Genomic DNA, 19,747 nt, shown 5'->3' with positions numbered 1-19,747 from the left:
CATTCGGCGATGCGAGTGTGAGCCGTGATGCGGCTCTATATGTGACACATGGCACATGATAGTCTACACGCATGCCAAATAACTTGATCCAATTAACTGAAACAACGAACACCATCTTACAACTGGGACCCACATGTCCTATGTACCCATGATGCACCAAAGATTTATATTCCACAACCTTGAGCGTTACACTTTTCACTTCCCAAATCAACCTAGCATTTAAGCATCTCCTTTCAGCATGGCTCAATACATACATCATACTTTGGTGCTACCTAATAATTAGTATTCTAATATACAAAGATGAAACAAATAATCATAGTATATGTTATTCTCCATACCAGTCCTTCAAGTGAAATAGGTGCTCGAGACCTCGGCAGTCCGGCCTTTCCATACAATCCATGAAGGATAGATGCCGGCTAAGATGGGTAAACCAATTGTTGCTTCCTCAATCTAATGAGTGGAACAAGCTGATCATAGACAAGTTGTTCTATAATTTTGAAGCGGAAGAAATATACATGATTAAACTTCCCCAAAATCAATGGTAGACATTCTGGCTTGGAATTATGAGAAGAATGGTACATTCACGGTTAGGAGTGCTTATCAATTTGGAGTTTCTTTGTTGGGTGGATCTAGCGAAGGATCCTAAAAAAATCCCAGTAATGATAGGGAGAGCTTATGGAATCTAGTTTTGAAAGCAAAGGTACCACATAAAGTCTGTATCTTCACCTGGAGGGCTGCCACTGACTCTCTCCCTACGAAGGACAACAAGTACAAGAGGACTCTTGAATTGGATGGTATATGCAACTTATGTGGAGTTGATGTTAAAAACGCACATCATGCTACTGTTGTATGTACAAAAGAGAGAGCTCTTCGAGAGAAAATGAGTAAACTATGGAATTGTCGGAAGAGAAGTCGATCATGCCCTTCTCCCCGGATTGGCTTTTGCAGAGCTTGAGTATTTTCCCTGGTGAGATGAAGGAAAAATTTATGCTGTTTTTGTGGAGGGCTTGGCACCTGAGAGATGATGTCGTTCACAACAAAGGCGAGGCTACTATACGAGACTCAATGATGTTCTTGAGAAATTACTGGGAGTGTTTATCCCTCCCAAATCCAGTTGCAAATGATGTTAAGGGGAAGCAAAAGTTACATGAAGTTCAGTCTGCTAGCCTGCCTTCCCATGTTGATGTGGTTGGCTGTACTAAGCCACCTGAGAATCACATAAAGATCAATGTCGACGGTTCTTTCATTGCATCCACAAGATTGGCTGTGCTGGGAACGTTTGGCGGGGATTGTTTTTGTGATATTGTCTTCTCAGCGGGTTTCCATTTTCTTGGATGCTTGGATGCAGAGGAAGCTCATGGAGACCCTATCTTTTGGCCTCAACCAGGCTCGTAAACTAAATTTGAACAAAGTGCACATGGAGACTGATTGCATCGCTATAGTGGGCGGTGTGAATGATAGTAATGTTAGCAGGGCCAGCTGGTGGGCTTGCTATGAGAACTATAAGGATATGATCAAGGGGTTTGGAGCTTCTTCTGTTTTCAAAGTTCATAGGGAGAGCAATGTAGCCGCACATGAGTTGCTACCTATGCTAGAGTGAATGAGGATTTCTTTCTGTTAGCTGATGTGCCACAAGTTTTGAAACATGTAACTGCTCATGATTGTAACATGGGTTTATTGATATAAATGAAGCTCTCCTTTTCCTAAAAAGAAGAAGAAAAAATAGGTGATCGAGCGTTTTCACATCCAGCAACCAGCTGGGCACGCCAGAAAATGTAGATGATCTATGTTAAATTGCTTATTTATCAACATCTAATACACATATCAATTTTCCCAAAAGAAATATGTGTCTTCTTATCCTATACTACTACTCTATTTTTGTCATGTCCATTGCATACCTCAGTAATAGGCAACATGCCATGAGAAAATGCACCTAGCATTTTCCAAGGCTGAAGCCTTTTAGTATGAATCATGCCAAAACACTCAGCGGAGGTTTGGTAAAGCCATGTATATACAAATTCATCTCAAGATTGAAATCTTGGCATTTCTCCCAAAATGCCACCAATGAGATAAGTGCCTAAGAGGAGGGGAAACCTAGTATAACAAATCTTGATCCATGCGAACAACCTAAAAGCAAGCAGAATTTACAGGGAAGGACACCATACCTTCTTAGAACTCCAATTGTTTCTCGATGGCAAGAATCTAAATAAAAACACAACAAACTAAAATCATAGAGATCTTGGCTTATCATCCATATAATAGCAAGAAAAGAAGAAGAACAAAAACGTGTAACTTTCAATTTGTTTTCACTCATCTCAGCCGGCACTCAGGATTTAGAGGACTGAAGGTTCTTGGTGGTGATCCATGCAAAGCAAGGTGGAGAGTCACTTATAGGTTGGTGAGTGCTGAGTGCATACCGTTGTTCTTCGGTTAATGAACTGAGGACAGTGGTGAGGGTTGGGAACGTATCCAATAAACCCAGCCTTGTGGTGCTATCGGTGCACTGAAGGTCTAATAAAATCACACTACAAGTGTTCAAAAAATTTGAAAATATTTTAGCATGTACACATAATAATATCAATCATGTCATCCAAGCTGAAAATAGCGGGGAAATTAAGCTGTTAATATTGGGGCTCCGCAATAATTTCTCACAGATTATGATGGTTTTTGGCATAACTTTTTCAATATCTGTTTTTTTATTGGGAAAAAAGAGCTCTGCAGCAGATGCTCAATTCAAATCGCCCCGGGATTAACTACTACAAGTTGCTCGTGAAGGAAACGGAGGAGGAGTGGAGAGGTAACCCTAAGCCCCAAATCCTGGAGCGCCTCCTTCAATCCCCAACACTCCCATTCGAAATCCGTAACGCGGACGGCGTCCGGATCGATGGCCGACCGCCGCGCCTCGGTCAATTCCCCCGGCGACGCCTCCCCCTGGCCGGCGTCGATTCTCCTCGCCCAGGAGGCGTACGTCGCCGTCAGCAGGAACCACACCACGGCCACAGCCAAATCGAGGGTCGACCATACCGTGGAGGTCACCTTCTGGATCGCCGACCCACCGGCGGTGTCCTTCTACACGTTCCACTGCTCCAAGCCCCCCATCTCCGACTCTGAGGACGCCGACTTGGAAGTTCAGCCACACGTGGTTGGCGCGGAGGGCCGATTCGTTCTTATCCGCACCTCTTTTGCTTCCGGCGACGGCGAGTATGAATTCTTCATCTACAAGGGCGACCCCAGGTCCCCGTCCCTCGACAGCGTCCCGCTTCCCGATGATGATTCGCTGCACCGTGTTAGCTAGTTCGGAATCGTGCCCCGTGGTGACGGGGACATTATCTCCTGATTGCACTCTGTGACGCAGTGACCTTGAAGGATTACCGATTTCACATCTAGGATCAAGGAGCTGCTCAACCCATGTCCTGGGGTCCTTACGATTGCACCCGACAAGGCCATGTTGCTCCGAGATGGCGTGCTGGTGTGGGTCGATTTGCTGCGCGGCATGTTGGTGTGTGACATACTTCAAGAACGAGAACCCCTTCGTGCGCGCTACATCCCATTGCCTGAGCCATTGCCTAGAAACAGAGAAGAAATTTTGAAGCAGTTAATCCCGGGAGCTGGCGTCAGGCGTATTCGGGATGTCGCCTATGTCGATGGTCTGATCAAGTTTGTTGAGATGGAACACCGCGTCACTGTAACAGAGATTGTAGAGGTTCCTCCTGAAAAGCCGTCTGACCCCAGGGACAAGACTGTCCTCTATGATTCTGACTTGATCATGCTCTACAAGCGTAAACATGTGGACAACATACCCAAGACGCTGCGCACAATGAATGGTTGGAGTGCCATGACATGGACTAGGGAGATTGGGTCTGACTGTTGGCTCAAGGGAGTCATTGTTGATGTTGATGACATTTTGGTCGATGACTCCGCGTTTTCGGCCTTACTGTCTGGCCAAAGGAATGAATCCGCTGGGAGCTTGACATTCAAGAACATGTACTCGGCTTGCTCCATCCTGAGTACAGATGGTAATCATATCCTTTACCTCAAGTTATCCAGGAAATGGAGTGATCGATCTGGATGGGTGGTTGCTGTTGACCTTGAAGAGAACACTGAAAGTGGAAGCACCTGGGGCGCACCCATTTGGAAGATATTCTCCTTCGTGGCAAACATTCCTTCCCTGCGCATTGGTGAACCATCTAAAAATGACTCCTGGTAATTGTTCATCTGCTCTTGTTATCAACATGCTTGTGACCCTTTCAGTGCTACGCACAATTTGGTTGGTGAATTATCATATTTGCTGCTACCCTTTTATGCTCCACGCTATGCATATCTTTGTTAGGGTGTTTAGAGCTACATATGATACTCTCTGTGATCTCTACTGTGAGAAATAGGGCTATCTGGTTTTTCTACCTTGTCTTATGGCTACATGTTAATCTTGTATAAATTGTGGGGTTTTTTTTTGCGTAAGGGTCTACTGCTGATTCATACTTACACTGTAGAATCCAATCCTAATCTGTGCTGGGCAGCTAGATTTTATCAACTTACAGTGCAGATAGAAATTAATGCTGCACTAATGCTTATCAAAGAAATTCAAATTGTTCTATGCATGGGCGTGTGGATATTTACAAGCTGCGTGCTATTTTGAACCCCATCCGAGTCTGCAAAAATTAAAGAATAAAATAGCTTGAGCACTACTGAATACCTGTTTATGACTATGGCATTGCTTATGAGTTTATCTGTCTCTTGTAGGCATTAAAGTCTCAGCAATTCAAACCGCACAGACAAGCAGCTCTGCGAATGAGCCAAATAATGCAGCTGTAAGTATTTTCTATCATGTATTATTTCATATTTCAAAAAATTCCGACCTGCTAAAGTTTCCTCTCTTGTGTCCATAGATCTGTGTCGGTGAGCCTGATTCCTATGAATCTGAAAACAAACGTCCAAGGCAGGTTTCTTACTCTGTTATGAGAACTCTGTTCTTTGAAGATCTTTGCAACGATGATCTGTTTTAAACGTCAAACCATTCAATGTTCTGAATGCTATGCTAATTAGTTTTTGCACATATTGGAGGTCTTCCATATAACTGGTTTTGTTGTTGCTCAGGCTATTGGCTGAGAAAGCCAACCATGCACAAGATTTAGCTCAGAGTACTGTACGGAATGTTCATAGCTCACAGGCCTGTCCTGATCAAAACAATATGGTATGCTGAATCCAGTATGTTTCATTTCCTATGTGTCATAGACCAAGATTAATACGATGGGTCATTTCCAGCCTCCACAACCATGCTTCAACAGATGGGAGGCGCCTGGCTACCGTGGGTACTCATCATGCCCCCCTCAAAACAATCCGGTATGCTGTATTTCATATGCCCTGTTTCCCATGTGTCTATTTTTGCATACAACAACATTAATTAGAATGTGCCACTGCAGCCGCTGCCACAATGTTTCAACAAGTTCACTGGACCCTGCAACCCTGTGTGTGCACCGTCGGCCCCTGCCCCTAACATACGTAGCTACGACAATTATCATTCGCTGTGGCAGCACCCACTGCTACCGGAGCAGCAGATGGCACCTAGCAGGGCATTTGGACCTCATGTGGTAAGAAAATTGTGAAGCTTATGATACTAGTAATTGCGCACGATGCAATGCACGTTAATATTTAAACAATATATTAATTGCATGCGGATATTAGGCATGCTATTATTTGTGTGTTAATCCTGTGATTAATGCAATATTTGGTATGATATTAATTACACGTTAAACACGTTTAAAGCTCGCCATTGAAGCAGTCTAGGTCGTTGGATTAACTTAGTTCGATGGTCGAGATCGGTTGGATCTGCCCCTTTGGGTCTTTTTATATTGGTATAGATGATCCCATGTCCTCATTTGACCTGCAGCTGTAGAAAAGACAATCTCGTTGTGTTGTATGATTAGAAGATTCAAGAAATCATGGGCACCATGTTTGTAAATATGCTAAGGATTACAAAAAGAACTAAATATTCGAATAAGTTTGAATCTAGTTCATCGTCATATAATAGGTTGCAAAGATGGAATTATTTATGTCTGCTACGTTATACTGCTTTTGTCCTGTTACTTACAGTTAAATTAATTAAAAGTTTCTGTTTGCAGGCACCCCACCCATACTTCAACAACTGGCGTGGAGCCAGACACCATGGGAATTCACAGCAACACCCTGCCAGTAACTCATATTACTATGGTGCGCACTCAGGCAGTGGCAACCAAGGATTTGGATTTGGTTACCGTCCGATTTACTACGATTACCGATACTAACCACGTTTACTGACCCCCTCCGGTAAAGCACTCTGCCACCCTTACTGTCTGAAAAATTCCAAGTTAATTTGAATTGGAGGTATATATAATTAACTGCCGTATTCAGTATATATCACGGGTTCGACTCCTAGAAGCATCACTACTGCAATTGCTGTGTTAGTGTATGTATATAGGTTTCTACCTCTTTTGTCATTTAAAATATATATTCAAATTTCAGCTTCCCCCTATTCAGTTGCAGCTTCCCTGTAAACACTTAGTGGTGTTTGACCTCGTGCCGTAAGACATCGAGGTATGTTCCAAACTGAAATTTAGATGTGGTTGCACGCAGTGGCGGAGCTACAGCAGCTTTGCTGGGCGGGCCAGTAGGAAGAACACTCCAATACTTTTGCACTCATGTCCGAGTCTACCCTCACTCCTCTGCTGCATTTGCCATGTGCTGGGCGGGCCACGGCCACTTTTAGCTACACGTAGCTCCGCCAGTGGCTGCACGGTTGGCCTTTATGTACGAAAATATTAGCCTCACATAGTTAGATACTGTACACCGAAACGTAAGTAAAGCTGTCCTGCATTAGTATTCACGGGTGTGAAATATGAAAAAACAGCAGCTGTTTTTCTGAAGTGTGAACTTATCAGAATGGCGCTTAACCTCTTAAAGAGGTACTTTGAAAGAAGCGAATGTTTGATAAAGGTGTGGTAAGGGTCAGAGGGTGATGAAGGGTGGCGGCTCCTTGAAGATGGAATAAAGTTCTCCCCGCCTAGCCGTCGCCCTGGTGGTGCGTGTAGCATCGTTGGAGGGCATGTGAAGCTGTGTCTCCGGTGTATCTCGCCGGATTCAGGCTGTATTTTTCTTCGCTCGTCTAAGTTTCTGTGTTTACATGTTGGATCCTTCCAATCTAATCTTCTCTTCATCGGTGACGGTTACTATTCTGGCGTGCTGGTCATGTGGGGCCTTAGCACGACGACTTGACGACTTTCCAACTGTATACTACAATGAAGTTTGCCTGGCTCCGATGAGGGAGGGGCGATAACTGCGGCACACCGTCAGCTCACTCCAGTGATTGTAGTCGCTATTGGATAGAAGGTGTACGGGCTTGGATGTAATTTATGTTCTTTGTACTACCAAATAGTTGATGAATAGATTGAAAGTTCTTTTCCCCAAAAAAGCCATCCATTGCATGGTCGTTGTGGCCTTGTGGGTATGTTACATCCGGGATATTTATTGTACCTTTATTTCCCGGGGTACTCCTGTTGCCTACCGGAATATATGGCCCATTAGATCAAGGTTGGAGCGACGGTTAATATTCATTTGTCCCTACCAGAAAACTCATTGCGTGCAAGTTGAGTAGCTACACGTTGGTTTTAGAGAAAAATATGTTTTTAGTCGAAAAGTTCCAAAAAGTGCAGACTTCGTCCTTCAACTTTTTTGGTCTACTTTTGGTCCCTCAAGTTTCAAAACCGGTCAAGTTTCGTCTGAATTCCGGTTTCGCTAGAAAATAGGACACATGGCGTGGTATTCTCTCCCCTCACTTGCCACGCCCGACCTGCCGTTGGGTCAAACAGACAGCCCGCGCGACGCCGTCTTCACTCTCCACCTCGCGCTCTTCTCTTCCTCTTCTCTCTCTCTCTGTCCCGACCTCACCGTCGCTTTGCCCGGCGTCGTCGCCTTGCTCACCGCCAGCGCCTTGTTCCCCTTCGCTGCCGGCGCCATGCGAACTCGCGAGGAGATCCTTGGGTGGATGAGTGAGGACAGAAGCAGTTGTGCTCCTACACAGGTAAGTGCCAATTTGTGATCTAGGGTTAGGGATTTGGGGATTTAGGATTCTTCCTTGGTGATTGAGGGACTAAGGGGAGGTGCTGTTGGGTGTTGTTTGTCGTTGAATAGGTCTATATGCCTGAGGAACTGATATCTGGCAAAGTGCCACTCGCAATCGAAGATCCAGAGTTTTGTGGCATTGAAACGGAGAGCAATTTTAGTTGTTTTTGTGGATTTTTGCCGGTGAGAAAGGTTGCTTATGAAGGTGTGAACACTGGCAGAAGGTTCATTTGTTGCATGCGGGAGGTGAATCTAGTTGTCGCATTCATTTCTTTCTACCAAATCTGCATGGTAATGTTCAGATGAACTGATGCAATTTATTTGAATTTTAGGATGAACAAGCATGCGATTTTCTGATGTGGTATGATCCTGAATGGCCTGCACCAGCGCAAAGATCTATGAATGCACTTTATGCAGATAAGTTGAAGGCTGAAGATTGTAAGATGAATTGGAGCTCATGTTGGCCGATAAGATATCTGACATGGAAGAAAAAGAGAAGAAAAGGCAACAGAAGATGATATCCAAGACGAAGGCAATGAAGATGGAGCTAAACAAGAAGGATCTGTTTATCTGGGTGTTAGTTGGTAGCAATATAGCTTTATTTGCAGTGCTAGCTGTGCTTATTGGACTGAAAATGTAATGTTTTTGTAAGTTGCACTCCTAGCTGTTGCCAAGAACTGAATGTAATAGGCTAAGATGCTATGTATGTTAGTTTGTTGTGCTTATAAGCACTGACCAATTGTACCTATTTCAGTTGACATTATAAGCACTGAATTATTCTGTACTAAATTGTGCTCTATGTTGTACATATTGGCTTGATCTCTTTTTGGCATTTGGACAGCAAGTAGGCACACATATTCAACAGGAAATGAGAGCAAGCACACAATTTTAAGTGCTAGAAACACAGCCAAGGTTCAACTTAAGAAACATAGCCCAGGTTCATCTTGTTCAGTACACAAGCAACAAGTTTTCTGAAGGAAACAAACAACAGTGTTCAAATTTAACTGAAGGAAACAAAGACACAGGTTTTCTGAACATACACACAGGCCTCACTCGAGCAGCTTTCTGGGCACTTTTTTTGCTCTTTTATTTGCTCCAGTGAAGTTGGTGTTAGCAGCTCCAGAACTGAAATTCATAGTAACTCCGGAGCTGCTGCTAACATTGACATGAACATTCTTCACAGTGGCCTTTGAGGTAGCAGTGACCTTGCTCTGAGGTGGTTTGAAAGGCTTGAATCTGCTAACATTTGAAGGTGGCCTTCTTGAAGTAGATGGAATGTCTGATGGAGCTTTTCTCTTGCTACTCACATTTGTGCTTTCCTGTGAGGGTTGCACAGGACCCTGCAAGCATTTTCATTAGAGAGCTATGTTTGACATATTGCACAGAAAATAAGGTAGGAACATAGCTAAACACTCACCTTTGTACTTGGCCTAGAACTAGCCTTTATAGCTGGCCTAGAACTGCCCTTTGTAGTTGGCTTTGGGGCAATTGGGGCACTGCTAGCAGGTGGTTTAGGAGCAGTACACTTTGTTTTGTTGTGACCTGTGCATTTGCAAACAGAGCATCTACTGATTGTGCCAACTTTACCCATCCTGTGCTTAGGTGCAGTGGGTTTCTCTCCCTTCCCTTTCTTCCTCTCAGTTCTTGGCCTTCCTGGCATTTTTACATATCCTGGAGCTGTTGGCTTAGGTCTGTTGGATTCAGGCCAAGTTGCCATACCATATACTGGCTGGAGGAAGTGTGAGTATGTTGCCTTGAAATTCTGCACTGAAAAGCAGCTAGCAACATAGCCAGAAATGTCATTTGTGACCATGTGTATAGCACACACAGCATGTGCACATGGTAAACAGAGAGCTGCCAGTACCTACAGCTACATGTCCAGTTGGTCAAATCAACTTTGAATCTATACTGCACTCTTTGTGTCACTTCAAAGCAGTTGTTGCCATTAGATATGGCAGTGCAATGAGCTGACTCATTGATCATCTTTTCAAGTTTTTTCATAATGTTTGGACAGATAGTACCACTCCACTTTGGCCACTTGTCATTGTTCTCTTGTATCCTTACCATGATTTTCCTTCTAATGGTCTCTTGTATAGTAATAACAGCAAAGAATCTAGCTTCCACAATCCACTTATTAAAGCTCTCACACATGTTGTTGTCTACACTATCACAGTTGGATCCTAACCTCATCCATGCTCTGCTCCAGTGGCATGGGTCTGTTTTAGTGACAGCCCTTGCACCCATAACAGTTTCCTTGGCCAACTTCTCCCTAGCATGATTAAACAGAGCTACATTTGATGCTTTTGCACATCTCCAGAACAGTTTCTGCCAGTCCTTGTTTCTGAATTTAAGTCTCCAGTTAGCATATATATGTCTGGCACAATTCCTATGCTCAGCCAATGGTGCCCAGTTCTGAACTGTTGTTATAATTCCCTAAAAAAATAAAAAAGAAATTGTTAATTAGCATTTCCAATTTGCAAAAAGTAGCAATAAATTATGGAGATCTCTAAATTATGTAGCACTCACTTTCTGTTGGTCAGATATGAACACCCAGCCTTGACCATCTTCCACTTCCAAATCTCTAAACAGTAAATCACAGAACCAATCCCATGAGTCATTATTCTCCTTCTCAACTACTGCCCATGCAATTGGGTACATTTGGTTATTTGCATCCCTCCCTATAGCACAGAGCAGCTCTCCATTTGTTGCTCCTTTGAAAAAACATCCATCCATTCCTACTACTTTTCTACAACCTGCCTTGAAACCTTCTTTCAGAGCAGCCAAGCACACATACATTCTTAGAAATGTCGGTACTCTTTCCTTTGGATCAAGTTTGACAACAACAGTGCTTCCTGGATTGCTCCTCAGCAATTCCAACTGATAATCAAACACTTTTGAGTATTGGAACTTGGTGGAATCATACACTCTCTGCTTCACAATTTGTTTTGCTCTCTGAATTTGTGATGTGCTCACATTTGCAAACATGTCCTCTTGCACATGTGCTTTCAAGCTGTCAATCTTCCATCCTGGGTGGCCTCTAATGAGCTTATCATATTTTTGTGCAATCCTCACTGAAGTGACCAGCTTGTTGTCCTTCCTTTTTGGGCAATAATGCTTATCTATGAAAGATGTCACCTGCCAACTATTGCACCTACTTGTCCTACTTAGTAAACAGAACCAGGGACATGTCCCCCAATCACACTCTGCTCTGCACCTTACAGAATCATTTTTCTTAAACCTAATTAACCTTCTGTGATGTAGTCCATAAGTAATTATTGCTTTTCTGAACTCTTCCTTTGATTCAAATTTCATTCCAAGACAGAACTCTGGTACTTCTCCTCTGTCTTTGTACACAGGATATTTTTTTGGTTTGCTGACAGCCTCTCCATCACTGTTTTCTTCAAAAGAGTCATCAAAATCTGAGCTGTCTGAGTAGCTTTCAGCAGCTGCATCCTCTCCAACATTTTCCCTTGAACCTACTGTTGCATCTGTAATGAACACTTCATCTAAAATGTCAATGTTGCCAGCCCTGAGTTTCTTCTTGTACTCTACATAGTCAGCATTGATCTTTCTTGCTTCTTCATCATCCTCAGATGCTGACTCATCATCAGGTATATAATCACTGTCCTCTTCATCAGACTCTCCATCTTGTGCATCAGTATTCCCATCTAACCTGGGCACTTGTTCTTCTGGCATAACTACACTTAAAGGGGTGAACTGCTCCTCTTCCTCTCTAGCAGAGCATGCTGTTGCAACTGTTTCTTCCCCATCAGCAGAAGCATGCTTCTCAACATACACATCTGCAACTCCTCCATCACAAACAAACTCAGCCATCTTAAGAATAGTGTTGTCATCATGCAGAAAAACAAGTCCATCATTCATCTCTTTTCCTGGAACTAACCAATAAAACTGACATTGTATCCCCTCCACATCAGTGCAATGATCTCTTAAATGCCCCAAAAGCTCGGGCAAAGAAAGCTTATCTCTGTCAATGTCTGACATAGCTTCACTGCCTCCCAAATACATCATGTGGTTCCCATTCTTCACAAATTCGCCATTATAATGGAACATGACATGAATTAAATCCAGAGGATCCATTACTCCCTACAATAGATGGACACAAATTTCAGATTCGGCTACAACCTAAGTGGATGGCATCTACCTACGAATCCTAAACAATATACGCAAAAAAAACATACCTGAAGGTCTGCCGGTGGTCGTTGTCCTGATAGTTCTCGTCGTCGCCGGTGTATACTGGATCGGCGCCGCCGCAACCGCAACACTACACCCGCCTGCGCCGCCGCGTAGATCTGCGCCTAGGTATACTGCATCGGCGCCGCCGTAGCTTTTCTCAAGGGCGCCGCCGTCCCTGGCTCCAACGCCAATGCCGACCACCACGCCAAATCGGGATCCGCCGCCGCCAAGCCTCAGGTTTGGGAGAGAGGTCACAGAGGAAAGGGAAAGGGGGAGAGAGTGAAGACGGCGTCGCGCGGGCTGTCTGTTTGACCCAACGGCGGGTCGGACGTGGCAAGTGAGGGGAGAGAGAATACCACGCCACGTGTCCTGTTTTCTAGCGAAACCGGAATTCGGATGAAACTTGACCGGTTTTGAAACTTGAGGGACCAAAAGTAGACCAAAGAAAGTTGAAGGACGAAGTCTGCACTTTTTGGGAACTTGAGGGACGAAAAACATACTTTTCTCTTGGTTTTACATCATGCAAAGATAACCCACCCTTGTTGTCACCTAGAATCACTCTGGCACTATCCCAGCCATCTTTCCTGACAAAAGGGCTGTGAAGGTGTTGTGCAAGCACTTGCGACTTTCTTGGTGGCAAGAAATTGTTTTAGTTCCTTCAGAAAAGTCTTTTGTGAAATTGTCCTTGGATAGCATACTGCTTGAAATCACCATAATAATGTGTTTTTATGCGAAATGTTACGGACAAACAGCTCTGTGATTCCTCGTCAGGCGGCAGCTTCTGCAGCTCCAAATCTTAAAACGAAGACACATGACGACTAAGAGGCGATCTACTTGTCCATCCTCATGATGCAGCGCAGGGCCTCCTCTTAAGCATGAGGCATTGGTTGAACGCCGTGTTGATCTACGAGAAGGGCACGCTGTGTGTGATGAACTTCTCCAGCTCCAGCTCCTCTCTGTTTAGAATCGAGATCGAAAGACAATCGAGACAGATGTAAAAGTGAATAGTTGTCTTTACTGATGATGAGATTACACATATATATAGCCTTCAAAGGGGTGCGTCCATAGGGACGTGAAGCAACCGCCTTGGTTAGGAAAGCAAGGATTATTAGAATTAATTAAATCCTAACACTCCCCCTAATCTATGCTTTTAGTGTAAATATAGTCATCTTGAAAAACTCCTTCAAAACCCAGTGGGAAAAAGTGAGGATATATTTTTTTTGAGCAAACACAGTGGGGAAAGGCTCCCCACTGTAACTCTATTTTCTATTAATAATGGGTGGTGTTACATGGGTCTGTACAGATGAGGTACATGATACAGAAAAATTAACAAATTACAATGTATCCAACCAGGATTGCATCCCATCCCTTAAACTAGGTCTTACTTTCTTGATAATGGTGCTAAAATGCTCTTTGAAATTTGATAAGCAGTGAGTCATACTTCTGTCAATATTGTCAAAGATAATGCCATTTCTATGCTTCCATATGCTCAGCACCCTGCTATTATCTTCTCCTTAAATCCTTGGCTGTTATCTCCACTTTTGCCCTCCATTAGCATTTCAATAGTATTAAGATCTGTATTCCATTCCATATCTATTGTAGCCGAGAAATTTCTGTTGAAGTCACATTCAAAGAAGAGATGTTGTAGGTATTCATTGGGCTCATCATCACATAGGACACACCTCCTGTTTTCTATTTGAAAATTCTTCCTGATTAGTAGGTCTCTAGTATTTAGTCTATCCAGTAGAAGCAACCAGAAGAAATTTTTTGTTTGGGCAGGTTGCATGACTTCCAAATCCACTAAAATGGTGGTGCTGCCTTTGGTGGGTTTCCAATAAGTTGCAGATAAATCTTTTTGTTGGAGTATTTTTTTCCTTTCCAGAGAAATTGCCAGCAATCTTTATTATCATTGTCCTGGTGGATGTTGCTTATGATTTCCAACATCTCATTGCTTTGTTGCACAGCTATAGATGACACGGGTAAATGAAACATCTCATGAAAGTTGCTGATTGAGGAAATGATAGCCGAGGCAATTGTACAGTCTGTATCTTTAGCAAATGAGTATAATTGAGGAAATCTGCTCCGGAGAGTGTCCTCATTCCACTTATCATGCCAGAGTGAGATAGTGTTGCCAGTAGAGGGGATACATGTAGTCATGCTTTTAAAATCATGAAGGATAGAACAGCAATCTCTCCACCAAAAGGATCCCAACCTTGTGGGATATGAGGGTATAGAGCCATCAGAATAATAATTGCTCCATATTAATTCCACCCAGGGAATATCTTGTTTATTGAAAAACTCGAAGAAAAATTTGATTAGAAGAGCTCTGTTTTGAGTTCTCAAATCAAGGACTCCCAGTCCTCGTGCTTCTTTGGGGAGACAGACATTATACCATTTAACCAAACAATTCCCATGTTTATTGATCTTGTTACCATACCAAAGAAAACTTCTGCCAGATTTTTCGAAGTGATCTAAGATAGTGAAAGGCACTCTGATGCAGCACATTGCATATATTGGAAGAGCAGAAACCATTGCTTTCCAATGAGTGAATCTGCCAGAATATGTCACCAGGTTTGCAATACCAGATAATCTTTTATCAAGCCTTGACACCATAGGCATGAGGTCATCCACTTTAGGTCTGGTGGATCCCATTGGTAGGCCTAGGTATGTGAAAGGCATGCCTTCTTTTTTACAGCCTAAAATGTTGGCTAATTCAAGAGCTCTGCTGTCAGAAATATTGATTGGTACTAGGGAGGATTTACTATAGTTTACCTTTAGACCTGTAAATTCAGAGAATATAGCAAGAATGTTCATGATCTTTCTCAATTGGGTAGTTTCAGCAGGCATGATGATCAGAGTATCATCAGCATATTGAATAATGGGGTATCTTCTATTGTTATTACATTGTATTGGTAGAGATAAATCACCTTGGGACCATGCTTCATTTACTAATAATTGTAACAATTCTGTCGGATTTCGGGTTCCGGCAGACCCTTAAGGTTCGAACACTGGGGCGCGCGCGGAGATTACGTCTTCTACCTTCCGTCTCGCAAAGATCTAGACTACTGAAAGAACTGCACAAGAGACACAAGGTTTATACTGGTTCGGGCCACCGTTGTGGTGTAATACCCTACTCCAGTGTGTGGTGGGTGGATTGCCTCTTGGGGCTGATGATGATGAACAATACAAGGAAGAACGGCCTCGCGAGGGTCTGTTCTTGGCTGGGGTGATGAACTGCTGGGAGGAGTTCAGCCATCTTTCTCTCTTTCTCTCTCTCACTCACTCACTGCCTTACTCTTACTCGCCGCCCTTTGCTATGTGGGTGGCTGGTCCTATTTATAGAGGCCCTGGTCCTCTTCCCAAATATCGAGCGGGAAGGGAGCCAACAATGGCGAACTAATTTGAAGGGGGACAGCAAGTATCAACTATCCTGACAAAAGTAGTCTTCACCTGCGCAAAGCTCTGGTGATGACGCCGTCTTGGGCTCCACGGTGACCTCCATCTCGTAGTCCTCCTGGTCTTGGTCTCGTTGCACTGAAATGGCAACCTTTGCCTGATGCCTCGGTACTCCGTGGCTGCGCTTGCCCCCTTTGCACCAAAGAGGAAAGAAGGACGCTGCGCGGGCTGGCGCCCTGAGTCGTCATGGCTTGCATCACGGGCACCTCGCGAGGTACCCCGCCTTGATCTCTCCGCCTCCTCGCGAGCCAGCCTGACGAGGCCGTGCCTGAGGAAGCTCCATGTCGTCCACCCCGCGAGGCTGGGCCCCTCGCGAGGGTCTTGAGTCTTGTGTTGATGAAGATGGGCCATGCTGGGCCCCCTTTGAGCCACACCGCAGGCCGCAGGAAGGCAAGTCTGGGGACCCCCGTTCCCAGAACGCCGATAGTAGCCCCCGGGCCCAAGGCGTGCCCGGACTTGGCCGTGCCGAGAGGCAAGAGGGCAAGGGCGAAGCGCAGCGGGCCCTAACAGCCTGCGGCCTTGGGCGCCGCGTGGCGGTTGATGGGACGTGGGCGTCTCTGCTTCCCCATGACGCCTCGGTGATCGCGCGAGTTGGACAAGTCCCTGCATGCAAATCGTGTCATGATTACCTGTGATCGTGGAGGCCGGCGGTTGGCCTTCGCCGGCTATAAGTACGGAACTGCGCGTGCCCTTCCAGGTCATCCCTCCTTGCTTCTCCTTCTTCCCGATCCTTGCTCCGTCTTGCCGCGATGGCTCCGATTCGCCGGTTCTCTGCAGCGGAGAAGGGAAAGGCCCCTCTAGAGGGACCAGACCCGCTCCTGCCGAAGAAACGGCTCGCCCTTTGCGGCCGGGACGAGGAGGACCGTCAGGTGGTGTCGAGGCCTCGGTGCGAGCAGGCTCCGCCGGGGTTCCCGCTTCCCTTGTATGCCCACGTCGAGGGCCTCGAAGGGGTTGATGCCGATCCCCGCGGTCAGCGCCGTCGTCGGTGCCGACGGGTCACGAAGGTGTGGGTTGTTCCTCCTTGGGTCCACGCCGAGGGCTCCTCCCAAGAGTTCGTGCTCCACGTCGCCATTCCTCTCCAGTCTTGGATCCGTCTGCCTCCCTTCTTCGCCTCCATCATCCCGCCAGGGGAGCCCCTGGAGCTCTGGCTGCATCACGCCGGCTGCAGCACCCTCGCGACCGAGGCAGAGGTCGCGGTCGTTGCCCCGGGCGAGGTCTACATGACTCGTGGCTGGAGAGAGATCGCCCGGGTTTGCAGGGTAAGGGGCGTCTTCGCGGTCCACTTGGAGTATGATGGCGCTTCGGTGATGTTCTTCAAGATCTTCGACGCAAACGGGCGCCGGCTGGAGTGTTGCCCCAGGAGAGGTGGCCAGGACCTTGCCATGGTGAGGGCTAGGCCCGTCGACCGCTCCCTTGGCAGCTCTGCAGGCGACGGAGGGGTCGGAGGATCCAGCGACTCCGACGAGATCTTCGCGACTCCGGAGACGAGTGACGACAGCTACAAGCCCCCAAGCCGGCGCCGCTCCTGGAGCAGGGCGGGCTCGTCTGGCCGTCGCCGACTCTGATCTGGATGGGGTTGGCACTGGCGCTTGACGGCCCACTGTTGATGATGGCATCTTTTGCAGGAGCGCATGTAGTTAGCATCCCTTAGGATCCGTTCCCTGCGAGGAATCAAAATGCGCCCCATGGGGGCTTGTAAGGTGCCTGTAGTCCTGTTTGTTAATACATAACCCTTGCTGTAGAGCTGTGCGAGTTGCTGACTCCGTCTTAGCTCAGTTCTCCCTTTCGAACCTCGCGAGGGCTTGGTGCTCTGCGCCGACAGGTCCCAGTCCCAAGGTGGCGTCAGCCGTCGCTGGTATGCCAGGTCGCGATGCCGTGGTCAAGGCCAGGAGGTGAGCGACCCGGGGTCCGGTAAGAGCCCCTGAGTCGCGATGCTCAGGAGGTCCCCTTTGGCGCCCAAGCAGCCGTCGCTCGGCAAGAAAGGAGAGCGGCGTCGCTGACACGGAATTGCATTAGGTGCGGGGGTAGTGCTACGATAGTCGGTGCTTTCGGGCAGTGACTTATCTCGAGAGTCGGGGATTATCCCTGGTGTGTCGTCGGGTCCGCGCGTCGGCAGGAGCGGAATCGCTCGGCGAGGTCCTCGCATGCCCCTTCTCCCCCGCCTTTGCTCCCCTTTCTGCTCTACGTCCTCGGGTCCCGGCCCTCGAGCTAGTCTCAGCCATCGCTGGTATGCCAGTGAAGGAAATATGACCTAGAGGCAATAATAAAGTTATTATTTATTTCCTTATATCATGATAAATGTTTATTATTCATGCTAGAATTGTATTAACCGGAAACATAATACATGTGTGAATACATAGACAAACTTAGTGTCACTAGTATGCCTCTACTTGACTAGCTCGTTAATCAAAGATGGTTATGTTTCCTAACCATGAACAAAGTGTTGTTATTTGATTAACGAGGTCACATCATTAGTTGAATGATCTGATTGACATGACCCATTCCATTAGCTTAGCACCCGATCGTTTAGTATGTTGCTATTGCTTTCTTCATGACTTATACATGTTCCTATAACTATGAGATTATGCAACTCCCGTTTGCCGGAGGAACACTTTGGGTGCTACCAAATGTCACAACGTAACTGGGTGATTATAAAGGAGCATTACAGGTGTCTCCAAAGGTAGATGTTGGGTTGGCGTATTTCGAGATTAGGTTTTGTCACTCCGATTGTCGGAGAGGTATCTCTGGGCCCTCTCGGTAATGCACATCACTTAAGCCTTGCAAGCATTACAACTAAATGAGTTACTTGCGGGATGATGTATTACAGAACGAGTAAAGAGACTTGCCGGTAACGAGATTGAACTAGGTATTGGATACCGACGATCGAATCTCGGGCAAGTAACATACCGATGACAAAGGGAACAACGTATGTTGTTATGCGGTCTGACCGATAAAGATCTTCGTAGAATATGTAGGAGCCAATATGGGCATCCAGGTCCCGCTATTGGTTATTGACCGGAGACGTGTCTCGGTCATGTCTACATTGTTCTCGAACCCGTAGGGTCCACACGCTTAAGGTTACGATGACAGTTATATTATGAGTTTATGCATTTTGATGTACCGAAGGTTGTTCGGAGTCCCGGATGTGATCACGGACATGACGAGGAGTCTCGAAATGGTCGAGACGTAAAGATTGATATATTGGAAGCCTATGTTTGGATATCGGAAGTGTTCCGGGTGAAATCGGGATTTTACCGGAGTACCGGGAAGGTTACCGGAACCCCCCGGGAGCTAAATGGGCCAAGATGGGCCTTAGTGGAAAAGAGAAGAGGCAGCCCTACATGGGCTGTGCGCCAACCCCTTCCCCTAGTCCTATTAGGACTAGGAGAGGTGGCCGGCCCCCTCTCTCTCTTTTCCCCCTCCGCGAATCCTATTCCAACTAGGATTGGGGGGGGGGGGAATCCTACTCCCAGAGGGAGTAGGACTCTCCTGGCGCGCCAAGCTTGGTCGGCCAGCCTCCCCCCTATAGTCCTTTATATATTGAGGCAAAGGCACCCCAGAAACACACAAGTTGATCCACGTGATCTATTTCTTAGCCGTGTGCGGTGCCCCCTGCCACCATAGCCCTCGATAATACTGTAGCGGAGTTTAGGCGAAGCCCTGCTGCTGTAGTGCATCAAGATCGTCACCACGCCGTCGTGCTGACGGAACTCTTCCCCGACACTTTGCTGGATCGGAGTCCGGGGATCGTCATCGAGTTGAACGTGTGCTCGAACTCGGAGGTGCCGTAGTTTTGGTGCTTGATCGGTTGGATCGTGAAGACGTACGACTACTTCCTCTACGTTGTGTCATCGCTTCCGTAGTCGGTCTGCGTTGGGTACGTAGACAACACTCTCCCCTCTCGTTGCTATGCATCACATGATCTTGCGTGTGCGTAGGAAATTTTTTGAAATTACTACAAAACCCAACAGCCAGGTCGCGATGCCGTGGTCAAGGCCAGAGG

At 46.1% G+C, this 19,747-nt stretch overlaps 1 protein-coding gene and 1 non-coding gene across 2 annotated transcripts; one reads left to right on the top strand and one right to left on the bottom strand.

The window, feature by feature from the left end:
• The first annotated feature begins 2,605 nt into the window (after nt 1–2,605).
• Nucleotides 2,606–8,883, top strand: LOC125510882 (uncharacterized). The gene is made up of 9 exons (XM_048676159.2): nt 2,606–4,203; nt 4,741–4,808; nt 4,887–4,936; nt 5,095–5,191; nt 5,263–5,340; nt 5,421–5,588; nt 6,120–8,053; nt 8,164–8,340; nt 8,427–8,883. Exons 1-7 carry the CDS (start codon nt 4,014–4,016, stop codon nt 6,279–6,281), a joined length of 813 nt encoding a protein of 270 aa, XP_048532116.2. The 5' UTR covers nt 2,606–4,013; the 3' UTR covers nt 6,282–8,053; nt 8,164–8,340; nt 8,427–8,883.
• A 130-nt stretch (nt 8,884–9,013) lies between these two features.
• LOC125510881 (uncharacterized) lies at nt 9,014–12,595 on the bottom strand. The gene is made up of 4 exons (XR_015602792.1): nt 12,294–12,595; nt 10,621–12,198; nt 9,512–10,527; nt 9,014–9,434 (listed from the first exon to the last, which is right to left on the bottom strand). It is a non-coding gene; the product is annotated as an uncharacterized LOC125510881 (transcript).
• Nucleotides 12,596–19,747: the final 7,152 nt, after the last annotated feature.

Source organism: Triticum urartu, chromosome 5A, assembly GCF_056163025.1.
Source record: "Triticum urartu cultivar PI428250 chromosome 5A, HENAU_Tu73, whole genome shotgun sequence".
In the NCBI taxonomy this organism is placed as follows: domain Eukaryota; kingdom Viridiplantae; phylum Streptophyta; class Magnoliopsida; order Poales; family Poaceae; genus Triticum; species Triticum urartu.
This window is presented reverse-complemented; position numbering and strand designations above follow the sequence as displayed.